The 27,634-nt window shown below is 37.6% G+C and overlaps 1 protein-coding gene across 3 annotated transcripts in view; it reads left to right on the forward strand.

Annotated features, from left to right (window-relative positions):
- Nucleotides 1-27,634, forward strand: part of LOC139964383 (uncharacterized) — a 117,170-nt gene that overhangs the window by 43,779 nt on the left and 45,757 nt on the right. For all 3 annotated transcript variants that reach the window (XM_071965964.1, XM_071965963.1, XM_071965962.1), the window contains 12 exons: nt 2,777-2,830; nt 5,224-5,277; nt 11,179-11,232; nt 13,232-13,285; nt 16,301-16,345; nt 17,520-17,573; nt 19,650-19,694; nt 21,956-22,009; nt 23,453-23,497; nt 25,011-25,064; nt 25,706-25,750; nt 27,147-27,200. In XM_071965964.1, coding sequence (XP_071822065.1) covers nt 2,777-2,830; nt 5,224-5,277; nt 11,179-11,232; nt 13,232-13,285; nt 16,301-16,345; nt 17,520-17,573; nt 19,650-19,694; nt 21,956-22,009; nt 23,453-23,497; nt 25,011-25,064; nt 25,706-25,750; nt 27,147-27,200 — 612 coding nt within the window. The remainder of the gene's footprint in view (nt 1-2,776; nt 2,831-5,223; nt 5,278-11,178; nt 11,233-13,231; nt 13,286-16,300; nt 16,346-17,519; nt 17,574-19,649; nt 19,695-21,955; nt 22,010-23,452; nt 23,498-25,010; nt 25,065-25,705; nt 25,751-27,146; nt 27,201-27,634) is intronic.

A 27,634-nucleotide genomic window follows, 5' to 3' on the forward strand; every position in this document is an offset into this window, starting at 1 on the left:
TCTGAAAGTTTCCTCATGTTAGAAGCAAGATTTATAGGCCAACCGTGAAGGATGAACGAACATGGATCTTGGTATGATTTCCTTTCGGTCTTTGTGGCTTCCTTGGTGAAAATACCTAAGTTATGCCAAAATAGTGATATTGTCGTTTTCTGAGGCAAATAGGAACGCTGCAATAGCTGGCAAATGAAAATCCCCCTCGTCATGCCAAATACGGAGCTAAAGGATTGATGAAATTGAAATTGAAATTGAAAACTATTTATTTCAACTTCAACATAACATAAACAAAGTGAACATATAACATTTGAATATACAATACAAATACATTCTATAGGAATCAAACAATTGATATATACAAATTATGTGAAGTGGGGGAGACCTGGCAGAAGCAGAGCTTATCGAGGCCAGGCTACCAACAACAAAAAACACACAACCCCCCCCCACCCCCACCAGAAAACACCTAAACACCTGACCCGATTGTAAACAAATTGAGACGCAATCTTAGACTCTACAGTACCAATAATCTGACCTTTTCCTCTACATGGTAAACTTGAAACTTTCATGTATATATGTATGGGTGTATGTATGTATTTTAGATCCTCCTGCAAGCAGGAACTCGCGAAGCAGACTCATTGGCTTATCAAAGCCGCAAGCTGACCGAAGCCAGTCTCTTAGATTCATTTTTAACGTCCATGATTATGAATTGTCAATTGTCAACAACTCTGTAACTGGACGACATACATTAATCTGGAAGTGACTCTAACTGGGGACCTTATAATTGGAAGGCACCGGCGTTAACCACTGAGCCAACACTTCTGAGCTAACACTCATGAATATTCATCAACCATTACCTTATCATAAGTAACATAATGTGATCTAATGTATCACCCAGTATGGAAGAATATTTCTGTAATGCTCTTCATGTCCTGCTTCAAAGCACTCGTACTAACAGTATGAGGGGTATATGAATATATTTGTTATCGGATCAAGGTTGGTACTGTTTGTATTACCAATACGAGTGCTTTGAAGCATGATGTGAAAGGACAGTATAGAGAGGTATTAGCATTAGGAAATTGTCGCAACTGGCGGAAGATATGCAAAACATTATGATTATTGTACAATGTTTATCCTGGTTCCTACTTCTGTGTGTGGTTAATATATAGGCTTAGTTATATTTTCCGCTTAAATCTCACTCACTGCAATTAGATGCGTCAAAAGTAAAAAATTTCTCATCGGGTACTAGATATATATATATTCCTTTGCTCTGCACTTACAGCATATCTAAAATTAGGCAATTCATTCTCCCCAAATAGGAAAATAATTCGTTTTAATAGAGGTAAACCTGTTACGTTTAATTAAGCTGATTGGGCTCGCACATGGCAAGTGCATCTCGTCGGCTATATTCAACCCTCGTAAGTGTATAGTTACAGTGGTTAACAGATGTAACGCGTAACTATTAGCCCATTCTGTGTACTATCGGAAGTTATGCCAAATTTGACTACTTCCGGTTGCTCCTTAATTATTTTAAAGTTTGCAGTTTCATGGAAGAGAAGTGATCAATGACTCCCATGCACAGGGATTATTTCTGGCGAAGAGAAAACTTTTAGAAATCGTACAATCATTTATACAATTTTTGGAATTCATGAAGAAACAACACCAACAACACCAATCATAATAAAAACAACAACAACAAAAGTATCATATCAGCAAAGGAAGACATATCAAAAATGAAAGACAGATATATTTACATGGAAAGACAAGTGTCAAGAACATATCCGAACTTGTTTCGTCGATATTTTGCTCGGAATTTGTCGACCGGTGCAAATTTCTTGATCTCCGAACTAGTGATCTTTTCCGCATGAGTTAAGCCCAATTGTTTTATACACGTCCTCATCATATTAACATTACATATGGGTATTAGTTTATACATTTATGTACCTTATAAACGTTCAATAACACTTGTATGCACACCAGACAGTTACAATTGCTGTGAAGGTTACTGCGACCAGTCACAAATTCGCCTCCTCATGAAAACAACATTTAATTATTAGTAATGTTAATTGCGATTTGGAGGTATTCATGAGTCAGACAGGGTGTCGGGGGGGGGGGGGTAGATAAAAAAGGGCCCATGGTTTGAATTGAACCCCACCCCTCCCACCTCTTCCCTCCCCACCCCACCTTTTTGAAAGGATAGTCCACGTTTCAATGGATACTTTTGAATGATGAAAGAGCACCATATTCTAAGCAACCAGATGGAAATTGCATTCTAATTTTCAGTACTTATTTTAGTATTTTTATTGTTGCAGTAGTCCCATTTTGATGTATAAACCTGTACTGTTGCCTAACCCATTCATACATAGGTCATATTCAAAGATTTTAAATCAATATCTAAAGGTATAAAGCAGGAAGCCGGTTTATATTTTATATTTTGATGGGAAAGAGAAAGAAGAAAATAATAAAATATTTAGACCCTGTATATAAACCTTTGCGTCAGAAATGATTTGTAATGAGGCAACTGTTCGCGTTTCTCAATTTAGAGGAACAAAGCTAAATTAACATGTTGTATTGTAGTTCCCACATATGTCTTAGATATTTAGATTTTTTCCGTCGAAATTCAGGCATTTTCTTTCATAATAGTAATAAAAGGTTTCAAAACTATATGACTGTTTTTTTTTTTACTTCAACGAATCGGGATATATGGGTTACATTCCTCTACATACATATAAAGTGTCAGTCTGTGGACAGCTGACCTAAATTCCACCTTTTTTTCTCTCTCTAGGGAAAAATTGGACGGACCGGTAAGCGAGGAAAACGAGGACCAAAGGGTAACAGAGTAAGTACCTGGTCCCATTGCGGCCGTTGTCGTTAATCCGTTTTATCTGTACGTTTCTTTAACTATAGTGATGCAGTTATTATACCCAAAGGTGAAGTAAACCCAAACGAACAGCAATAATCTGTGTGATAGAGATATGACTTCCTCAAACAGTTAAGAAAAATATATACACCGTACTCCATTTAAGGAGATATCGTAGTTTTTAAAGGCATTGAAGACTCGTCCCAAACCGCGTGCCGCCCTCTGAAAGAAATGTTAACTTTCCGTTGTTTGCAAGTGAAGTTGTTTTCTTGTCGCTACAACAAAATGCAGACAGTAATGAAACGTGATACCTTGTTATCTTTTATCTGGACCTGAGATGTCCATCGCTGCTATGTACACTGTGTTGTGGGTATTGACCGTAGCTGCATGTATTGACTGTACACTAGTGTCTAATTACCGACGGTAGCAAGCACTGTGTGTATTTTCTGGGATCCATGGTGGTGTCTAACACTTCTGTTACACCTCATTCGAAACTAGGTCAGATTACCGGCATCAGACGTTTCTTTCTGCGCGAGTCTTCACTCCCTTTAATATTCTATCACACGAAAGAAAGGACTTGAAAAGAAAAATATTATATGTGACATAATCGAGCCAAGACTTTGTACATTAATGTTGACTTTCTGTCACGGAGACGAGGTTTGGAAATCCCGAATTCTAAAATGTTGAACTTTCTAACAGGACCTAATTATTGCAACTGTTTTATTGGCAATGTTGCTTAAATATTCATCTTGAAAATATTTTTCCAAAAAAAAAGGCAAATAGAAAGTCAAAAGATTTTTAAAAAATGGCAGCCTCTAGAAACGATTTTTAATCAAGAGTATCACCCAAAGTGGAGCAATATTTTTCTTAGCTATTTGAGGGGAGTTTTTGAGGGGAGTCATACGTCATATCTTACGTCATGAAGTATCAAAATGCTAGTATTTCGGTCGATTAGACATTGATGTAAATTTCAGTGACATCATGCCAAATTGGTGTTGAGGGACGAGGCTTTTAAATATCGTTGTCTAGAAATTGTTGCAACTTTTCTCCGAGAGGTTCTGCTTACTTCTTAAAACGTGACCCATGAGGTGAAGCACACATGTTTGTTGTTTTAAAGAGTTTGTACATCAATTTAATAAAATATATATTTTGATTTGTCGAAACTTTCAATCGTTTTCAATAGAAAAGGAATCAGTTAGTGTGACTTTGCAATCTGCTTAAAGGTATAATTTACCAATCGGTGACACTAAATCAAGCGTTTATTTAAGAATGACCCGTTCTACTTATGTTGTAGTATACCCATTTAATGCGGGTGTCTGTAGAATTTGCCAGAAAGACCAAGAGTACGTGTACAAATGTACGTTAGTAGATATCTCCGTTTGTCATACCGCGGACATCGAACTGACCAGCTTTGTAATATCGTTAACTTAGATTATGGCCGGAGGAAAAAAAAATAATAAAGTCATCCAATTGGAACCTAGTGGATTAAATTTCTCGATAAGGACCTTTTCCAATTTATAAAAGATACATAAAAACCGCGGTTTCAATCGTATCGTTATTTAAAAAAAAAAAATTATGAATTATTATTGACCATGGTGGTTCACTAATTCCACTACAGCGCGAACGCCACCAACACCGCATGACCGATACGATTGTGTCTGCAACCATGAAGCGAAGAATCAAAGTGTAGTTACGAGCCGGGCGATATAAACTTTGACCTTTTCAAAAAAAACTGTAATTTTCAACAGTCAGCATAAACCGGCAGGTATACCGGTCGTTTAGTATAGAGGTACAATTCTATTTGATTAAGACCCATTGACAGCATGACAACGGAACCGTTGGGTACGCGGTATATCTCCCGTTGCCTCCCCGTTGGGTTCGTCGAGGATGCCCCTTTGGGTAAAATGTCACGCTAGTCCTTAATGATTTCTTTTTAAAAATTTGATTGAATTTCGAAATTTTGTCGACACCGACTGAGACCGTCGTGAGCAATTAGAAAGTTAGAGCATTGTATATTTTAGCTGGTTAGCTTATCAAATGCATACACGTGAGTTTTTTGTTTTTTTGTCCTTTTTGTTTTCAAGAAAAGGAAGATAAAGATAGTGGCGTATCAGAATCGCTCTTGCTACAGTTATATTCACAATGTATCGAGGCTTGTATTTCGTACTATATACTTTGAAAATATTTGACCATCTCAATGAAGAAGAAACTCAACATAATTATATTCGATATAAATTACACAGCGAGTGATATACACTATCATATATGATGATATTGACTATACTGTATACCCATGATGACTGGAGGATGACTTTGTTAACACTACCTATGTGTGATAAAACCATTTCTCTCTTTTTCTGTTCAATTCCAAGGGTCCCACGGGTAATGCTGGTGTCATCGGGCCTGTCGGTCAACCCGGGCCTAAGGTAGGTTGTTGAAAGCTAATCTCAAAATCTTGTTTTTAACTAACGTTACATTGAAAGATATTCTCTGACGTATACGTGTATATATATATATATATATATATATATATATATATATATATATAAAGTCCACAATCGGCCACACGAATTTAATATTTATTACTGAAATTAATTTACTACGTGTAAAGTGCTATGATACGAAGGGATAAATGGATTTATTTGTTCGATTGGCTTTGGTGAAGATTTTGATAACAATTCAGACTTTTTGTGTTTCTGGTAAAGTACAGGTTATTCTTTTGGAATCTTTTGTACACGTCTTTTCTTTTCACACAAGCAACGTTAATCTTTCATCGTTCTATTTGTCAAAGTTAAGAATTTATTTTTACTGTGAGTGAACCAAGCAACAGATAAAAAGATGTAGAAATTTCCGATGTGAAGCAAAACTGAAACACACGCACAGGGAATTGAACATTTGGTCCTTTTCATTGTACGGTGTAATTAAACTTATGTGCGCCGCTAGGACAGTGTGAGGGGCGGGCACAGGGGGTTGGATGGGGGGAGGGGGAGCTAACACTTCGGACTCACTGGATTATGTCACCCAATGTTTTTGCAAGATATATGTCCAGTTTGACAAGTTTTTCAATTCAATTCTTCCTGATCCCCAACCCTGCCTAGCTGACATAACCGGTTACGTCTCCGTGCTACAAGAACAAAAAGCGTGAGAGATGGATACCCATCTGCGCATGCGGATAATGCTTACCGTATTGAATTAGAACATGAGGAGGAAACATGATCAATCATGATGGACAGATGTGCGCCATATTCTGACCTGATACCAGTAAATATCTCTTCCTTCCCATCGCATCCATTTTTTCGCTCCCAGGCGTCCCACATTTGGTGCACAATCGTCGTCATGGTGCTCGTCAACATGGGATGGAAGTTATGTATCTTGGTTAGGAAGAGGCATGGATTACCACCCCTCCCCCCACTACCACCACCACCACACTCTGCCCTCCCCCCCCCACCCCACCCCATTTATACACAGATACATCATAACAAACACCTATACTTATCAAAATACAGCAGAGAGTCATTCCATTCAACAAATATGAAATACGTCAAATTTAAGAAAGAGCTATAAGGATCCGTTAAACAATACTACACATGTGACAAGATAAACACTACAAGGGAAAATGGTAATTTTAGAATAAAATTTCACGACATAAATCGATTATAATATACCTCTTTAATCCACGTTATGTCATGATCAAAACATTCAAAAAGAAGTGTATTGCAGTCAATAGAGTGGATGGGTATAGTAGAACGAAGGAGTAAAATATAATTTTAAGATAAGACTAAAGAAATCAAATGTTTTTGGAAGGTCCTCAGCGTTGCATCCGATATATTCGAAAAGCCAAAGAATGGTCAAACTCAGTGCTCAAACCTCAACAATCCTTTTTTGCAGCGACCCTCAAGGCCCCGCCCCCCCCCCCCCGCCCCAAACTGATAATTCAATAACGGTGTAGCTTCAACAGTCATCCATGTTAAGGAAAAAACTGTAAGACGGAGCTTTCTGGGAATTCACTCATGTTTAGTTAAGGTTATATAGCTCCCTATATCTCGCAGGCGATTATTGTCATTATGACCTATGGCGTTCCTCTTTACAATTTGTCGTGCTAATTATAGGCTGGTCATTCTATGTTCGGTATACAGTTGCCATTCACTATTAATAAAAGGAAAAGAAAATGGTCCAAAGTCTATTTTTGTTTCTTTCAGGGGAATATAAATCATTCCTTTCTCATCATAACCTGTTCAAACGTTCCCCGCGATCATTTTGCTTCCCTCCAATTTTGTTGTAACATTTTTGTAACTCCGGATTTTACTTTGATCTTTTTTGTTCCGCTATGTGAAATTCGTCGTAGACAATGCATTTTTTTTATGAACCAATTTCCCTCCTACGGTGGATCAACCACCGAGAGACATTCTCTCGACACCCATTTACCAAATCATTCACTATTTAGATTCCAAACGGGTTCTTACGAATTTGTTAAAAGCTTCTGACACTTCGCGTGATCTGGAAGACATGAGCTTACACGTATAGATTTCTCACTTTCCTCCAAGCTTCGTCAGATTGTGTTTCCCTCCATGAGTTTGGGGGTCAATGTTACGAGAGCGGAATCTGAACCTCGCTTCCTCTCTTCATGCAGAGTAGCAAATCAGTGGTAATTACACGTCTTCTTGGGAGAAAACTGCAGGTTGTTACTGGCCCAGTAAGGTGCTTTCGAAGAGGGGAACGAACGGTTTAAACGTAATGATTTATTTTGTCGTCATCATTATTAAACGAAGATATCAAACTTTTCTTAAATGCTAAAAGTCATAATTACATCAGAAAATTAATACACACCGAATACGAAAACATCCCAACTCCCCCACCCCTCCCCTCCATAAAAGGTAATATCCCTTTTTTAAATCCTTTTTATCTCTTTTGTTTATCGGCACCTACAGACGTTTTGAAGTATCTCTCTCGAGTCTCATTAGGTAGATCTAGACAGGGGTTCCTTTGTAAAATTGTTGATGTTCAATAAAAAATCCCATAAATGGTGGAATATGAACTTTTGAGTCGACGACTTTAAGTCTACGGGACCGTCTGCTCTCAGCCAAATCCACCGCCAGTCCGGACTTTTGACATTTAGACTAACCTAGACAACAGACTAAAATAACAGTTATTAAGAGAGCTTGAAAATAAAAACCACCTGTCACAGATAAAAATGAAAACGTCCATAGTCTGATATTTTTTCGACAAATCTAATTATTGCAAGTTAAGAAGAATTTTAAAATTAAGTTTTTTTTTAATTGAGGTACTAAGACAGAGAAGCAACATATAAAAGGTTATAGGTTATGGGAATGTGTATATATATATATATATATATATATATATATATATATATATATATATATATATACATATATATTGGGGAAAAAGCTGGAAAAAATAACTACCTGCATGCGGGTCACGAAAATTGAGAGTAAAATATTTGTGTTGAGAGTTGATACGCAGAGTTTACAAGAAATATATACATGTGCATTAGATGAACTATTTTAACCTTAAGTTCGTTCTCTCCAATGCATTCATGTTTCCTTAATGTTAAAATAAAGAAGAGAAAAACATCCTTAAAATATAATTTGCAGCTTTTGGCTGATGGTTTTCAAGATCGTTGAATGACTTTTAATTTTCTGGTGAAAATTCGATACGGTGCAATAGTACAGGATTACGACAAAATACTGAATGGTCATTTTTGTCAAGGAAGTCTCAGAAAGCTCATAGTTGGATATTTAATTTGAACGAATGAATTAATGAATGGAAAGAGGGGGGGGGGGTGTTGTCTGAGATTAGAGCAAAAATCCACATAGGCCTCCATTTTATGGACCACTTTAGTAAATTTATTACATAACTCAGGATCTTAGTGTGTTTTATACTGAAACGTAACAAACGACAAAGGAGATATTGTCTGTTGGTGGTTATATTTATCTGACCTCATGGATGATTTAGGTGACTTTTATTTCATTCTAATCATTTCTTTTGCCTAGTTCTCTTTATTTCTCATAAATTTCATTTACCGACCCGCAGGAGGGGTAGTGGTGGTAGTAAGGTATGGAAACACACCCTCTTTCTCTACACCCCCCCCCCCCCTGCATTCGCCAACTGTAAAACATTGCAAAGTGGACGTATACCCACGCGGTGGCAATGTATTTGCCAGCAGTTACTTTGTATGCATATACAATCCTAATTATGTTGGCTTATACGTGGGTTTCTGTCAGAAATGCCATGTATAGATTTGCACACGCCTTTACTGACATTGTGTGGAGTAAACTTGATGGATATTATTTGCGGTTTCTTAATATATACAGCTGCCTAACATTAACTGTTCTCGAGATGTTTTATACATTACTATAACTTTAAATTTACATTTACATTAAAGTATACAGAGTTTGGTTGCATCGCCAGCGATATCTAGCGCCACCGAATTGTAAAACTGGAACAGATAGATCCTTTTTTCTTCAAGAATATATAGCAATTATTATTCATTGCAAGAGAATTCACCCAAGATAGCGCCTAGGCTCGAAACACCGATAACTTGATACACACTCAATCCTAGTCCGTTTACAATGGAAACTATAGTCGCAGGAAAATGACGAAAATTATACATCGAGTTAGTATCACGTGTTTCTGGGATAAGATACCACACATGATCCTGTTAAAGGATGGTGAGAGATTTACTGTGTACTGTTTATACATGATCTTAGCAGGGAGTTGTTATGGAATCTTAGCCAATAGGCCGAGAAGCCCATGATTTGTATATAAATTCACACGGCTGCATTCACTCAAAGATCTTAGCTACGTAGTCATCCGTCATACAGAGCGAGCGTGTGTGCTCGGCTACGTGACGTCACCCTTTAGGCAAAAATCGTGACTTTGTTAGGAAAGGGGGAAAATATATGTTTGTTTGCAAACAATTAGAACGGAGTGAACCGCCTGCGACGAAAGATCTTTTCTTTTCTGTCTCTTTCTGTCCGACCCGTATTATCGTTATCAATGACCTAACGTGTGATTTTAGGAATTTGAGCTCAAGAAAAAAAAATATGTTGTTGAAATAAGAGATATGGTATGTCTTGATAAAGTGATGTCTTCCGTCTTCGCAAATGCATGCGCGAACACGAATAAAGGTTGTTAGTTTGTTAAGTTAATGTTAAAGGTCACGAGATATGTTAACTACGAGGGGTTGGGTATTTACAGACTAAACATCAAAAGTAATGCGGTGTCTAAGAGTCCTTGTAGAAGACATTCACAGGGTAAACACAGGGTAAACACAGGGTAAACACAGGGTAAACACAGGGTAAACACAGGGTAAACAGGGTAAACATTCACATGGTAAACGCTACCTCCTCTTGTAAAACAGCTGTAACGTCGGCCAATCATGTTCATGACCTGCAATGTCTAATTTTAGCCCTCAAATTGTCGTCACTTGTAAACAATTCTCTTAACTCATCGCTCAGCATTTCCTATATACGCTTTTCCTTTGAACGTCCTCAAGTGGTCTGCAATTGTCTCAAGTGGTTCAGTTTTCACACTAGGTGTACTTTAATTCACGCTCGTCATCATTCAAGCCATACACACACTAACACACACAGCAACATAAAGCAAACCACATTTCTAAATTATGATCTCCCGTTTGGACAGACAGACTGATGTGAATTCTATATGAACCAGTTGGGACAGTTTTCTAATGCTAATGCCCACTTTATAGATATTCTCCTTCCATATCATAATTTAAAGCACTCGCAGTCTCGCACTGAGTGTACGAACAGTTGCTATAACCTTTATATGATAGAAACATGATATTCATAATTCTCATACTATTATTACGAGTGTTTTGAAGTGTGACGTCAAAAGTACAGTATAGAAAGAAAAACTGTGCCAAACAGGGTGGTATAGTCTGACAGGCTTTCTTCGTTCATGTCCCAACAAGAGTCTGTCATATAGCAGATGTAACCTACGTAGGTCATTGTCATTCATATACAACAATTAGCACTGAAGCTATAAGGTATGGTAATGAAGTTGGCTAGTGAGAAACACATAAATTATTGTATCCTTCGAGAAGAGAATAAAATGCATAGCCTTCGTTTCGAGTAATGTAGCCTAGCACGAGTTATAACGCGCGTGCGTACGAGACGAAGTTAACGTTATGTGAATGCCAAATATGCAATTTTGTCGTAGCAATGTCATGTTAAACGAATTCTATTTGGTTGCTGTTAAACAACAGCTCTTGTGCGAATATACATTTGTTGTATTACATGTTATTTATTTATTTAATATTGTACGTTTTTGTACATTTCTTTTCACAGGGTCCGTTAGGAGATCCTGGTTCTCATGGGCTTAGTGCTTTGCCTGGGCAAAAGGTAAGCTTACTTGTTCAGAGTTTCATGGAACTTGGCTCCAAAATATTGTTTTGTGCATAAATGTAGTTATCACAGCTACTCTAAGTTAGTTTTCTTTACTCTCTTTGCCAGGGTTAGCCGTGACGTTCGTCACTGATATTTCTTTGCGTCCATGCGCATCTAAAATCTCTTCACTTCAGGGCCTTGAATGTCCTCAATTTGAGTTGCAGTAATTTAAGTCCACAACCTAACAGGGCTATACATTAGAGATCGATGATTGATAAGAACGAGAAGACCAAGTTACGGACACATTATGGACAGCTTTGTTTCGGGCCCTGTCATATCGAAGAAAGTTATTCGCGCAGACTTTAATGGTTGTTTCCTTTCGTTTAGTCTGATGTGATTGGATATCTCACAATCCTGGATGTTCATACGTGTAGGGATTTGTTACTACTGATTGGCTTCTTTATCTCTAGTCGTGTAGGTTTTGACCATTTGGGGGTGGGGGGGGGGGGTGTCACGTGAAAAAAACAAGCAAATGGGGGAAATAGCCGAGATCTTATATAGTGCCTAGATTGATGAATCTGGTGCTTAATACACAAAAAATGTGAAGCCAGTTCACACGGGTGTCTGCACTTAGACAACAGTATTGGCAACACAGACAACAGTGTGAGCAATACTAAACCAGATACTCAAGAACCACATCTATACCTCTGATAAAGAGCCGTCGTGTTATACCCCCAAAACTAGCGTTTGGCGGCACATAGAGTTTAAAGCTGTTTACAAGGCCATATGTGTGAATGGTTTGTAGGAACGAAGCATTATACGGGTCGGAAATCATCTGGTAATGATGGTTACATTTTCTGCTGATTGGCGAGACACGAGAACTGTTTTACATTCACGTTAAGAGAATAGCACATAAAGAAGGCTTTAAGCGAGGCTGCGGTCGAGACTACATTATGCTGGTGATTACTTTCTTCTCATCTTGATTCATTATTCAACCACCTGCGGAAATTGACCTTATGGCGTCACACAACAACATTCTTTTTATCGGTCGTGTCAGTAGCCGAGAGTGACACTATAAACTAGGCCAGTATCCATGGTTTTGGTGGTCGTCGACGGTCGGTCATTATTTTAAGTACACCTATTATTGTGTGTGAGATTGAATGACTTTTGTAGATGAGGAAATTCTGTACAGTTATAATTTTAATGTACTTTGGAATGTTCAATGAATTTATGAACTTAGATTTCCAAAGGGGAGGGGTGACATAGAAAGCCTAAGTTAGTCTGCTGTGGTTCGACCTGATTCTCAACGCACCTATTGGTGCTAACATGAGCTAAACATTTAACAATGGTACTTTCCTATCTGACCAATCTACCATCTATTTTCCAGAATTACAGGAATGTTATTTTTTACGAAAAATAAAATATTTAAGTGAGAGCAAATACTCTATGAAAGACACCGAAGTTTGCTTGTTGAAGCCGTTGACATGACTGGCCATTATTTGACTTCCTAGCATGTTCGCGGAGAAATACTATGGATTGAATGTAAGCAGGAATGTCAAGGGTCACAAATAGATTCAAGAATAACGCCTTGACTCACACATGTACATCATTTTACCATACCAAACAACAACATGCCATTGTTTGTACTTCGTATGAAACATTCGCAAAACTGCTCCACGTATTAAACGTATATGTTCATGCTAAAGTGAACAACACTTTGAAAGTGAGGACAGAAACAATCAGATTTCAAAAGTAACTAAGTAAAAGTTAGCTTGCTTCTCGCACCTTGATTTTCAGTAGTAATTTCTGTATGATATGCAGAATCAAGCCATGTAATTACTTTTGTCCACAAAAAGCCATTAAATCTTGTCAAGCATTGTAGCGTAGTATGACGTTTCTCTGAACTCGATTTGTTCTTGTGACCCTTTGCGAAGTTGATTCCAGACGTTGGTTTCTTCCTCATATTAATCATTCATCATCGTTAGTTTTCTCTCCTTTCTTTCCATCTCTCAAGGGTCACGTTGGTCCTCCCGGTCCCAAAGGTGAACAAGGACCACAAGGTGAAAAGGTTAGTATACTAATAGGTTTTTCGGTTCTAATTCTCACTTGTGTGTTTTCATTTGTGTTCGATTGTTGTTGCTGTTGGCGTTTGTACTTTTCACCTATCCAATTGGATATGGTCAGTTAAAAAATTTCTTTAGTCAACAGTTTGACCGATGACCGAAGATCTCTGTCAAGATTCAATATATTTTTTTCAGTTAATGTGAGCAGACATACAAACCTATAAAACAGATAACAAAAGTAGCAGTTTAAAGAAGGACGGATTAATGCGGAAGAAAATACTCAGTTTTCAAGTTTCCGAACAGAAACAGAGGTCTAACTAAGAAAGAAGAGTATTAAAATGAAAAATTTCCTAAAAACCCTTTAAAAAAAAGCCTACAAAGAAACAACAACATACAACCATGAACTGGTTTTCTTAATTCTACGTAACTTAATTTATACAAATGATGTATTGAGCAGAGTGACTTCTACCTACTCTCTCACCCCCACCCACCCCCCTTCTCTCTCTCTAACTCCCTCTCTATTTGTTCTTATGCATATTTGTTTGTTGTTTCCTTTGTTGTTATATTATGTTTTGTAAATGATGATTTGTTGCTTTTTGTTTTTTTCTGATACGCGTATCTATTGATCTAATAATCGTGAAACCGATATCCGTAGAGAAAGTTACTGTTTGGGACAGCTTTTAGACATGTTGTGTTTGTGTGTGTATTTCTGTTTAGCAAAAGAAAAAATAACAAACACAAAAGACAAAAGCAATCACAAAGACTGAAACATGCGTTTTGTGTAAAATATGGGTGATAACCTATATTTTCAATAGTTTTTATCTCTGTATATTGCTGACCCCACCCCCCTGGTGATCGAGTCTTAAACTCCAAACTATGTTTGGACACGACAAAGCCAAGCGGGAGAGAAGAGAACGGGAGAATAAATTCGACCCCGTTTTGACAATGTGATTGATTGTATGGTCATGTGTCTATATGACATTTCATAAATGATCTTATCCTTATGCGATCTTTGTTTTCTGCCCGAAATAATAAACCTTTCAGTAAAGTCCAAGATCGAATGATTCAAATAAAGTTTGCCCTGGGCAGATTCGAATTGTTTCAGAAAAAAACAAATCCCTGTCAAACGTTTGCATCAATTTGAATAAGAAACTTCGATATGCCAATATGCCTATATGCCGATATATATATCGTGACCGTTTTTGGACGATGTTTAATGAGGAAGGTAGTAATTACTGCATGTTTGTATGCTAATTAGCGATCTTCCTGACATCATCACGGCAGATTGGGTAAAACAAACGAGAGTGCCCCATGTTTTTCCCAACTAAGTTGGAATTTGCATATTAATTACTTCAACAGGATTCCTATGCTATTGGGCAAGAGTCAACACAATGTAAATTGTTGGAAATAATTTTCCGCATACATTAATAGTAGCTCGATATTTTTGTTTTGTTTTTTTCGCTGATCATATTTTTGATTCCTTGGTATGCAGATTCAGCTTGTTGAGTACAAGAATCCCCTTTGAAAATGGGGGGGGGGGGGGGTCAAAGGTCATTTGCGGTCAACATTTAAGTGAAAGTCTGAAAATCTTGTAAACACGATAAAACAACAAGTAAGTCTGAAAACTTTCGATGAACTTCATATACATGGTATGTAGATCCGGCTTAGTGAGTGAATGAAGCATATGGAGATTGGTAGAGGTCAAAGGTCTTATGAGGTCACATGAGGTCAACAGGCATCAAAGTCTGAAAACCTTTTAAACATGATATCTCCAAAATTAAAGCTACAATTTATCTGGGATTTATCCAATGCTAAGATTTTCTTTTGGTGAACATAGTTTGGTCAAATTGGGTTCAGTTTACTTCTGTAAAGGGGCTCTATAGGTCTTCAATAACACATACCTGGCATCCAGGTATAATGAAATCTTCTTCAGAATTCATACTCTTGCTTTAAACATGCACTTAAACCTCCTATCAGTTTTCACCCTCTGAGCTTCAAGGTGTCCACAGGTTATCTCAAATGGGCACAAACTGGTTTAAGGGGTCAAAAAGTTGGCCATTTGCTGAAAAATATTTCTCAGTTTATAAAAAATGTCATGTGACTCTCAGTAATTATCAAAGAGATTTGCTAGCTCAAACTTGGTAAAATGTGTCTATATGTTTCACATAGGAAGACAGTTCTTTCTGGATATTGCAACATTTTGGTTGAAACTTCTATACTGTAAACTCCTTATGAGCCAATGACATGGTTGATGCATACAAGGGATTGCTACAAATCTGTTTACTCTGGTTATAACTTAATTCTTGGACAAATTGAAATCACTTGCACTATATCACTCTGATAGTTATTTTGAATTTTGAGGAAATTGTATGGGAAGTGCTCCGTCAAAAATGGCAATTTTCGTGTAAATAATACCACCCTCTGTGGATAAATGACGTAAGTATATATAGAGACAATCAATGACATTTCAGTTTGATTGTCAGGATATTGCAAAGTTATCTGTTTTTTGACAGCGAAATTCACAAGATACCGCCAAACTTCAAAAACGAAAAAGAAAAAAAGAGGAAGGAGAAAAGTATGTTGTTATCTTTCAACAATGTTGAGTTTTTGCAGCAGAGGTTTCACTCAATGCACTATTGACATCGGAATATCTCCTTGTGAAAAACTGGCAGACGAGAAACATAAAACTGCAGCTTATGTTTAGAAAAAGATTATCACCTTGGTGTACTTCCGTGATATTTTTAACTCGGGGAAGAAAATGTATTTTTAACTCAATACCGGTGAAATGTTGCTTCCTTGTTGATATTGCTCGTTATGCGCATAGCAGTTTTTTTTTTATCGACCCTTCACTTGAAACACATAAATATTACCGGTATTACTAATATATTTTCATATTTCATGTGTTGATTTCCGATGTTTATGTAACTAGTATACCATCGCCAATATTAATACTTCACCGATGTCAATGGTATATAAATTTATGATCTGAAAGAAAAGTAAATTCCTAAATTCTTTCACAGGGATCGCAGGGATTCAACGGACCAATTGGACAAAAAGGTGAAATGGTAAGGAAGACAAAATATGCAATTTAAACATATCCTGTAGGAAATTTTCGAGTGTGGTGATTATAACGTACACACACACACATTGATAGTCGTCAAGACCCGTAGCCTTCCAACCTACACACCACTTCACACCCTCCGCACATTGAACGACTTATGTGAGCTCATACTGTTAACGCTCGATGATGTCAAACGCAAAAATAAATTTCTTCGGATTGTTTGTATTTGTGGAAACGTTGCATTTGGTTGTTGTGAATCGCCGCCCATTGCCGACTTCCAATCTCGAAAACCTACATGTTGAGTTTTGTCGACCGAAGTTATACACACGCACACCACACTGCTCGACTATCAACGATTTTCCACTCCGCGATGGAATGGTTGTTTGGAAGGACGGGGGCAGTAACCCATAAAGTGTTATGAGGGGCGCAGTGCATGAACGTTATATACTAATTGTTATAGGCTAGGTAGATTGGAGTCATGGAGTGCACATGTATTGGCGTTCGTAAATACCCAAACCAGTAAGTTTTGGGGGTCGAATTGCGTCGTGCCGCGTTCAGTGTGCAAAATACGTGCGCAATCCGCCAAATTTCGTCTCTACGTTTCACGCTCAGACCATGCCAGGTGCAGCATAGCTCTATAAAATGTCGGTGATAATAATTACCTATCTATAACATAGGCCTACATAGATTTGTGTGACATTGCAAGTTATTTCCATGCATTGTCCCACTGCGTGTCCATTGACCGTGTAATCTATGATTTAGGTTCTGCGAATACCATTAAAACGTGTGTAACTTGATTATACCAGGGAGTTTTTCCATAACAACTCCCTGATTATACCATCTGGTCTTCAAAACTTTAAAACCAAGGGTCAAACTGTCTCACACATCGCTTAATACATCAGATATTAGGTTTTATCCAGAGGGTTAGAGAAAGTAGTATCAAGGAACGTCGAAAATTTGAACCGACCTAGTTTCCGATCGTTATCGTCAGTTGTTAATTTTAAAGGGCTTTTAAAATTTCTTCGTTATTATTCTTCTGGACGGAATGGTATAGTGCCATTGGTGTGAGAGTGGTGTAGGTTTGGGGGGGGGGGTAATACGTGAAAACGTATTTTGTATGTAATACGGAATTTCTCTCAACGTGCATGTATACAAAATTGTTTACACTTTCTTCACAGGGCATTGTTGGACCCATTGGACCCGAGGGAAGAGTCGGACCTATCGGACCACCCGTATGTAAAAGAAAACGTATATTATTTATATCATAATTATATTAGCTTGGTTCTGGCTTTGGCTATATATTGTGTGTGGATGATATGTTAGTCTTCTACAATGAAACCAAGCAGTGATTTGATATGATTTGATTCGATGTGCCGTGGTATCGTATGTAATCCGATGTGGTGTGATGTAATGTTATGTTACTTTATGTGATTGAATTTAATGTGATGTGACGTGATTTGGATGCTGTGTCATGCCATGTGATGTTTTGTAAGTTAGATGTAATGTGATGTGGTGCAGTAATGCGATGTGATGTTACGCAATGTGATTGGAAGTAATGTATACATGTGATATAATGTTATGTGGTGTGATATGATGTAATGTCACGTGGTTGGATGTGATGCTATGTGCTGTGATGATATTATTTGCTTTGGTGGGATGTAATTTGACGTAATTTGAGGCGATTTGACGTATGCGATGCAATGTTATGTGATTGAATGTAATGTAATGTTATGTGATGTGATGTCACGTGGTTGGACGGTATGTGATGTGCTGTCGTTGTATTTATTTGTAACCTAAAATGAGTTAGTAGCATTGTTAACATCTAAAATAGATCAACGGTCATCTGTATATTCCCTCATGCTGTAAATAAGGCAGCAAGCTGCACGCACAGTTGTGGAAAATTGTAAAAAATTTGGGTGTAGCCAAAAGTTCTTATTTTGTTTCTAACCAAGAAAACGGACATAACGTGGTACAAGGTAAACAGAAGGTGTTTTCTTTAGTAAATCCCCGTCTAGGTATGAAGAATTATTAGGATAATTAAGTTTTCAAGAAGCACATAAGGAGACACGGTACGCACGTATCTTAGAGGATTACAAGAAGTTAACGGTGGACGTAGCTTAAAGCGGTTGTATGCGTTTGTGGTAGTAAAAAAAAAAAACTCTCTCGCCGTATAATACATTTGAAGAAGAAAAAATGAGTAGTGGTAGTAGTTTGTTACATAAATGTTACAACAAACGCAAATAACCCTGCTTACAACAAAAAGAGAAGACCAGTACTTGTATTCTATTCTAACAAATATTAAAATCTTGACTGACTTTGTGTGTGTTTTCTTGTTTGTCAATAAATTTCGAGAATTAAAAACTAATTTCACCTTTTCGGATGAGCAGAAATCAGAACGCTAGTTAGCGAATATTATTGAACTAGTCGTTTGTGTGGAACTGATGTGGTGAGGTGGGGGGGGGGGGGTTGAAGGAGGGGGGGAGACGTCAAGGGCTACATCAGTCCCCAGAAAGAAAGAAAAAAGAAAGGATTTTACCTGGTCTTCATATTGAAGTAGTCATATCTCCTTTAGTACATTTTGAAACATGAAATTACACTTTTATTTATTTTGAAAAAAAAAGTTTTACAATAAAAACAAAATCTTTGAAAAAGTTGATTCAGCTTCCTGCTTTAAGGACATTTCCTAAATCTCAAAATCATTTTTACGTGGGCGACTATTCAAAAATAGCGTGGGAGCTAGTTGTAAGTATAGCATGGGAGAACCGAATTTCGTATCTGGTCATTTAGTTAATTCACCTCTAACAGCGTTTACTTTCCCACGACATGTGGGCATGTATGACATTCAAGTTTTCGGTATGGTTTGAATAGAAGAGGTTTGATACAGGGACCGAACCACGACTTTTTTGAACGGTTTTGGAAGGGGGGGGGGGGGGTGAGAGGGAGCTAAAATGTAGGCTAAGGGTAGGGCGCTCACCCCTCGCCGTTTGAGAAATATAGGTAAAATGGAAGGTGGTTTAGATGGAAAGTCAAATTCTGTCAATCATTGGTGGCGGGGAGGAGGGGGGGGTCCCCTTGATTTTATTGGGATGGATTTCCTTCGATATCGCTTTGGCAACCGGACAGAGGTGAATGAACTTCGAGTCGGGACGGTCTTGAGGCTGAACGAAATTCGGAACATCTATGTATGAGTATGTATATGAATGACAACGTATGTGGGTGGGTGCCCATAGACTAACATATTAACAAGATAGGAGGCATTAATTTCATTGGAAGTAACCTTTCTCTCTCCTTTTCTCTCTGAACTTCAGGGGCCTCGTGGACCAACTGGGAGGATGGGTCTGCCAGGGGAACAGGTAGGATAATTTATTCAACTTACTATCCCTCTCCTCCCCTCGCCCCCTTTCCCCCTTTCTCTTTAATTAAAGGTTATTTATTATAACCTTCGGCTGTATAGCATGCCAAAATTTGTGTTCAAAGCAACTGTTTTCACAAAGCAATATCCGAGAGGTCTTCGAATGTCTATTTTCTTTCTCTTTAACATGAGTTTGCTGAGACTGAAGCTCGTCGAATCCATTATACCAGAAATGAATTACATATATAATTCAATGAAAACAAATTACAGTTACAAGTTTAAATTGGCACTCTCGACCCTGTCAGTAAATGCACAGATGTACAATACATGCAAGCACTATGGATTGATTTCGAAGCAGTTACGTATACGAAATAATTAAAAGCATAAAAATTGTTGTTATATTATGATTCAGCGGCGTAACTTGCACTGCACGAGGTCCAAATACCAGATTGGAGGGGTGGGGATGGGGGTGCGGTGAAAGTAAGCTCGTTGTGGGAGCCTATTTTTTGGCTGCACCGGGACCCTGTTGCTCAATGCTAACCCACTATTATGATCGTTTTGCCTTCGTATCGTGTTTGTTTCTGCAAAATTGTGTTACCTTTGAAAATGAGCGGAATGGGAATTTCCTCCCTACCATCCCGTCCCCGTCCCTCTCAAAATATAATTGCACAAAAATCCAAAAGTTGTACTAGATAAATGTAGTTAGATGAACGGAAGTGATGACACTATATTATGTATAATCTCCCTCGCCCATGCAAAGGACACTTGTCCTCCCAGGACGGTCATGGTGAACCCTTTGTGCCCCTCTCCTCCTCTGGCTGGCGGGCCTTCTCGCTGGATCTTTCTCGGTGTCTACCGATTCGAATGATTATCATCGTTAGAATTTTATTACTTTAATGTTAAGGACGCACAGTACAGATGGTCTTGAAATATCTCGGCGAGAACGGACATGGTTTAACTCCAAACCTTTCACTTTATACAACTAGCAAGTGACCATAGCAACTACACGATTGGACTCGGGTTATTTTTTATTTCTTATAGACACCAGAATAAGTTTCAGCGTCGTATTGACCGTGTCATTGCCCTTATACATACCGCGGAGCTAAAATTGACTGAAAGCCACAGTTTTTCCGATCACTTGTGGCCACATTTCACGGGTCGTTGAATTATCCAGATGAAGGCGCGTACATTTGTTACACAAAAATTTGCACTTAATTCGACAACAGAGTGACCATGGCAACTACACGTTTAGACTCGGGTTATTTTGATTTCTACGGAAATTGATTTCAGTGCTGTATTAAACTGTGCAATATATAGGTTCCTTACGTTAGGGAGTTGCAGAGGAAAGAGGAATAATAGATCCATTCTTTCACCAAATATATAATTTAGAGTAGTATCCTGTCATGGTAATATTTCCATTTTTGAAACGGTGTGGATCAGAATCATGCGACCAAAATCCATCCAAACAGTATGCTTTAACCTTGATGGTTTGCGCAATGTTAATGAACCGGTCTAAGCCCAGCAGCACCCTTTCATACCATTTCCGACTGTCTTGTTGCGTCATGGACATATGCTATTCTGAGTGAGAGATATTTGGATAGAACAAAATGACAAATAAAAGGAAGAAAAACCGCTGGAAAACCAAAACTGGAAGGTCAGTACTCTCCTGCTGAGATGCCGACAGAGACTAGACAGCGGCAAAACGCCCGAAACCAACGGCTAGAGTGACAGTGTGCCGTCCGTCGTGTGTGCATGGTAATAATGGATGCCGGTAGTAGTGATGCTGTAGTATGCAATCATTCCCAGTGACATAGTCTATTAACCGTTTGACACACGAGAAGGTTGAAGAATGATGACATCCTAAGGTAATGGATCAGGGTTTATATGAATGATACGTATATCTGACCTCAAAACTAACGATAACGAGCATACATATGGATCAGTTGAGTACGAGAGAATGAGGCATTGACTTCTTACCCTGACGGGGGTAACAGCGGTTACTGTACGCGTGCGCAGTAATATCTATAGTCAGGGTTAATCCTGCCGAAGAAGTGAGATATGCATTTTTAGTTATCCCTTAAAAGTGGAAAAGGTTCATGGAATGTGACAGCCGTGATGGAAGGGACAATTTTCTCTATATCTTACAGTCTGGATTGAGTCAGTGTGAAATCAGACGGTTTGAGTCAATGTTTTGGTTATAAATTGGTACAGCTTCTATGCAATTGTAGTGTCTAATGTCTTCTTTGTTTTGGTCACTTTTAGGGAGATAAAGGTGAAAAGGGACTGATTGGAGCAGCGGGGCAAGATGGACCACAGGTAAAAATAATATGCAATAACGCAATCACGGATTGATAAATAAGGAGGTCACTAATTAAAAAGTTATAAAATCAAAATGAACATAATTATATATAATGCCTGCATAGCAGCGCATGATCTGAGATGAAACAAAACTTTAGGTAACTAACTTTCTTCCTTTTTTTTAAATCAGACAATCATTCGGATGACGCAAACAGAATGTCGTCCATTTAAACTCCCATTATAATTAACGTTATTGGTCTGTTTCCCACAGATTGAATATTTACCAATAATCTAAATTTGTATACCAAAACACGCCCTCTATTCTAAAAAGTTTGTCGGTTATTATCATTGCAAGAATCAGATAGTCACCGTCTGGCAGTAGATTCTACGAAATGCCCAGTCCAAATGACACAAGCCAAAGACATGTTAATATTTTATTCGACTCTAACCTGGCTTTTATAGCTCAGTGGTTGGGTGCCGTATATTACCACATTTTCATAATCACTGATGTCTCTAACGTATTTCCACATGGCGATATGTATGCATAAATACCATGTGGCTTATGTTGGGAACACCTGTACGGTCAGAATGAGTATTTCGTCAATAAAATTCGATTGGTCTCTATTGACTAATGCAGTTTGAAATGAGGGCCTGTAATAAAGTTAGCGACTATTTTGAATAAGTGAGTACAACGTAAAAGGATGACTTCTGTTGTTGATATACCCAGAGCAGTCTATACAATTCTATTGTGCTGTAAATACCAGGACGATTAGGCCTCCGTGGACACATTCCATATGTTGTACTACAGTAGTACATAGCCTAAAAGACACAGCCTAACGTTAAGCCTTTATAAATAAGTATAAACTACTAGATTTTAGCTAAACGTCGGGAGAGTCCGTGGTAAGGTGGAGCCTTCAGGCTTCATAATTTTATTTTTTATCGTATTTGTGGCTATTCAGTTTCATTAGAAAAATGTTGTTGTCAATGTTGGTTTAGCCTAGGCCTAATAACAATAACATACGCTTAGCACTAGGGCCCTAGTAGTACTGCCATGCCTACGACTTAAGTAACAACAATTTTGGTGAAAGTATACATGCTCGTGACAGCTGCCGATAAGTAAATAGCAGTGTGTTACAGTTTTTAGCCTAAATAAAAGTTCATCAGTAGTAAAATGTGCAACTATAAATTAGAAGTGGATTCAAGCCCAGGACATGCTGAGTGCAGTGGATATATTTTGTGAGTGTTCTGCCAAATGAAATGCATGTCCAATAATAACATGTTGGTTGACTATATTATTGTCATTCATAACCAGTTTGTATCTTGCTCTAGCACAAGAAATTAGTCTCTGCTCTTTCAAAACTTTGTATGAATGTAGTCTAAACAAATGTTCAAGGCATGCATATGCCTGTTTTCACATTTATTATGAAAGAAAAACTTCTTTTACCTGTCTCTTCTTTGAAGGGAGCAGATGGACCACAAGGGCCAGATGGTCAAAGGGGATTCCCGGTAAGATTCTCTTTTTACCAATGCTAATATGTTGTAATAATAATAATAATCATAATTTATTTTATAAAGCGTAAAATCCACAAAAGTGCACTAAAACGCTATGTAATAGTAAAATAAAAAAATATATGACACAAAATATATTGTTAAACTGCAGAATAAAATACAATATAAATGAGTATGTTGTGACTTTTCATCAACATATGTTCTATTACATCTTGACAGTGTGCAAAGTGTTAGTCATTCGTTTCTTACAAACTGAAGGTAGCCAACTCTCTTTTTCTAATCTTCTTTATGAAAGAGTAACAAAGGTAGCCTACAACAACTATGTCAAAAGTAGAAAACATATAATTTCACTACAAAGTAGATTAGAATCATTTAAGTGTGATGCATGTTGTTAACAAAGTACAATGGATATGTATGTATGTATGTATGCGTGTATGTATGTATGTATGTATGTATGTATTTTAGATCCTCCTGTAAGCAGGAACTCGCGAAGAAGCCATCATTGACTTATCAAAGCCGCAAGCTGACCGAAGTCAGTCTCTTAGATTCATATTTAACGTCCATGATTATGAATTGTCAATTGTCAACAACTCTGTAACTGGACGACATACATTAATCTTGGAGTGCATGAATCAAACTTGGGTCCTTATGATTGAAAGGCACCGGCATTAACCACTGAGCTAACACTCCCTTAACTGTTATATTTTGCATTCATGAATTAACCATAATAAGATCACTAGCAGTACTGTCACAAAGTTGTTCCATTTATTAATGGAATGAAATGATAATTAAAAGCATACCTGTACCGCAGAAACGTGTATAATCTGGCCTTAATTGCATATGAGGCAAATTGGCAATGAGTAGGCCTACCTTTGCTGTTATCATGAAATGATTAATCCTTTTGACTGCTTATGATTGTGAATTTGACATTAATTGTGCTGTATTTTTTAAGTAGCATGTTAATTCAGCTGTCACTTTCTCGCCATTTTGGACAAATACAGCATAATTTTATAATCAGTAATGTTAAAGTACAATTAATAATAATACATTTTCTTGTCTGTTGTGAGCCAGTATACGTCACCTTTAACAGCTCTCAGCTTTGATGAGCCCCAACAACTTAAGTGCTGTTGTGGGATTTTTCACTAATATTGAACTTTTAAAAGAAGTCTTTACTTTGGAATGTGTTTGCTACTAGTAAATGGTTCCACTATCAAAGATAGATGTGAGTTCATAAATGTTGGGCTTCAAATTTAAGTTTATGCCAATAGCTAACACAAATCACTCCAAGATTAATGTATGTCGTCCAGTTACAGAGTTGTTGACAGTTCATAATCATGGACATTAAATATGAATCTAAGAGACTGACTTCGGTCAGCTTGCAGCTTTGATAAGCCAATGAGGCTTCTTTGCAAGTTCCTGCTTGCAGGAGGATCTAAAATACATACAAATAGGTCTTTAATGATTACCATTTATAAACCAGCTGTTATCTTGATATTAATTTTCTTGTCAGGGTTATGAAGGACCTCGAGGAGAGCCAGGATTTCCAGGAAGTAATGGTCCTGCAGTAAGTCTCAGATGTCATCAACTTTATCACTTTATTCAAAATTTAATTATTCACTTCAAAACAGAACTGTGAATAAATGTTGAAAAGTTGCTAGTGATTACCCTGGCTAATTTTATTTGTAGATGGCATTTTGACATAGATTAACACTTTTTCAGACGGAGAAAAGGAAATAACAGTGTTTTATTCAGATATAAAGCAAATGAACTTGTTCTAAGAGTCAAGTTAATATCGCATCTATCAAGCTGCACACCTTTGCTTACACGATTTTTCAAGTATTGTTTCCCTTTCTTTCAGTAATCTAAAATAGAATATTGGAAAATGACGAACAGATAAAATGAATTACCATTTTAAATTTTGTTTTGCAAAGAGCAAAGAAAATGTTGGATAGAACAGAAATTTTGAGAGTTTGGGAGGAAGAGTCTTTTGTGCTCTTCCAACAGAGTTAAGGGGCAGGGGTGCAGGTTGTGGAGTTAGCTCTTCCCACAGGGTATAAGCCAAGTAGGGAAAGGTGGACAGTGGAAAAGTGATATAACCCGGCTGATTCCCTGAGCTGTGGCTATTGAATACATGGTAACAATAAGATAAGACTAGGAAGGTTCAAAAGGAGTTTATTGTCTTTGACCTGTTTCTTCTTTGATTAGGGGTTACATGGACCAAAAGGGAACATAGGAGCCAAAGGTGTCAAGGTAAGTCTAATGACCCAGTCTAGTGATGTGCCTTGAGTCATTCTGTCAACTTGACTAGGCTAGACATGTTGACATGCAGAGATATACCCCAGAATAAAAGAGTGAAAGCCTGGATTCTGCTCGTCAAGCGGTGTGACATCTCTACAAGTTGATGGTTCAGTAACTCATCACAAGTAGGGACACTTTTAGCATGCTGAGAATTGCTGGAAGTTTTGACAAATTCTTGCTTTTCCTGATAGTCCTCTATATGCATAATTATTTCTCAGAGAATTGAGAGTCTGGGTGAAGTAGGATCTTATAGTCTATACACTGGTAGGTAGTGTAGAATGAATGTTCATCACTCTCCACTTTAATACCTGTCTCCCATACATACAAACTCCAATCTACTCTAGCTATAACTGGTAATATTCTTGCATAGCGCCCCCCCAACAACCCCTTCTAAGGTCACTATCCTCCTCCTTCCAGAGCTGCCATTCAGAAGTCTATACACTCGTAGGTAATGTAGAATAAATCAGCCACATGCTCTCATTTTAGTATGTGCTGTAAAGATGTATAACTTCAATACATTCAAATACTCTTCATATATATGTTGCTACATCATTGAGGGATACCACGATGATCATTAATTAGCAGAAGTATTGAATATTGAAGCATATTTAAGACAAAAATGCTTTAAAAAAAGTCAGGTAGACTGGCTGCATGACTTACATCAGCTTATGAGCACAAACATGTCACTTTTAGGTCAAAGTTCACATGAGTGTCCTAATACTGTATTAATGGCAGGAAGTCTCAATCCAGACTTGTCCTGAAATAGTCTCTGATGACTCTCTGAGTTGTCTCTGACTGATCTTCAACATCCAGATCACCAAACTAGATCCACTTTCTTTTCATATGTATCACTGCACTTTATATAAATCATTTTAATATGAAAGTCATAACATTCAAGTTTTATGATACTTTAAACAGGCTTGTGTTTTATGGGGAGCCCCACCTCAAGACACTTGCACACTTTTAATACGGGACTTTGTGGTTTCTGTGGTGATATGTGATGCTGATAAAGTAGGGTCACTGGGCTATTAAAATGGGTCTTATATGGTTCTGTGGTGTCATATTTTAACTGGCTTATAAGAAGTGAAAATTGGTTATCGATTTTCAGTTTTCTTCACTTTAATTGGAACTTATATCAAATTGAGTTTTCAAAGATTCTGGCTGGAAACAAGAAGAACAAGCATAAGAATTTCATATTGCATAGGATGCCAAGTTGAATATATGGCAATCCATTGTCTAGCCTGAAGGAATATATTAACAGGTGATGGAATATGCTAGCCTTCTATGCACATGGTCTTTTTGCCTCCACATTAAACATTTTCTGTCGTGTTTATGTGTTCTACAACAGGGCGAGGAAGGGTTTCCTGGTGATATCGGCCTGCCTGGTATCCCTGGACCTGCGGTGAGTATTGTTTTCAGTTTGGTACCAACTCATGAATTATTTAACTATATAGTTAACCCAGGCTAATTTAAAGCCAGGACTGGGTTTAATAAACACATGGTAGTAGGTATTTCTTGCCTGTTATTACAATAGAAAGTTTAATGTAGAAGTTCCAAGGTGCCATGTTCAGATGAATACAATACATTGGAAAACCAAACAAAAGCATATTATTATATTCGAAATTTAGGCAATCTGGTCAAGGCACACAAAAATGAAAGAAACATCCATATCAGACCAATCTGTCTTTACGTATGTTATCAAAATGTTATTATTAAGCTGGCAAACAGAAAAAAGTGTTTCATGACCACAATTTTATTTTACAAACTAAGAAATATCGATTAAATGAAAGATGCCATTTGTAACTTTTTTATTAAATTTAAAATATGGTGCTTTCC

Source organism: Apostichopus japonicus, chromosome 22, assembly GCF_037975245.1.
Source record: "Apostichopus japonicus isolate 1M-3 chromosome 22, ASM3797524v1, whole genome shotgun sequence".
NCBI lineage: Eukaryota > Metazoa > Echinodermata > Holothuroidea > Aspidochirotida > Stichopodidae > Apostichopus > Apostichopus japonicus.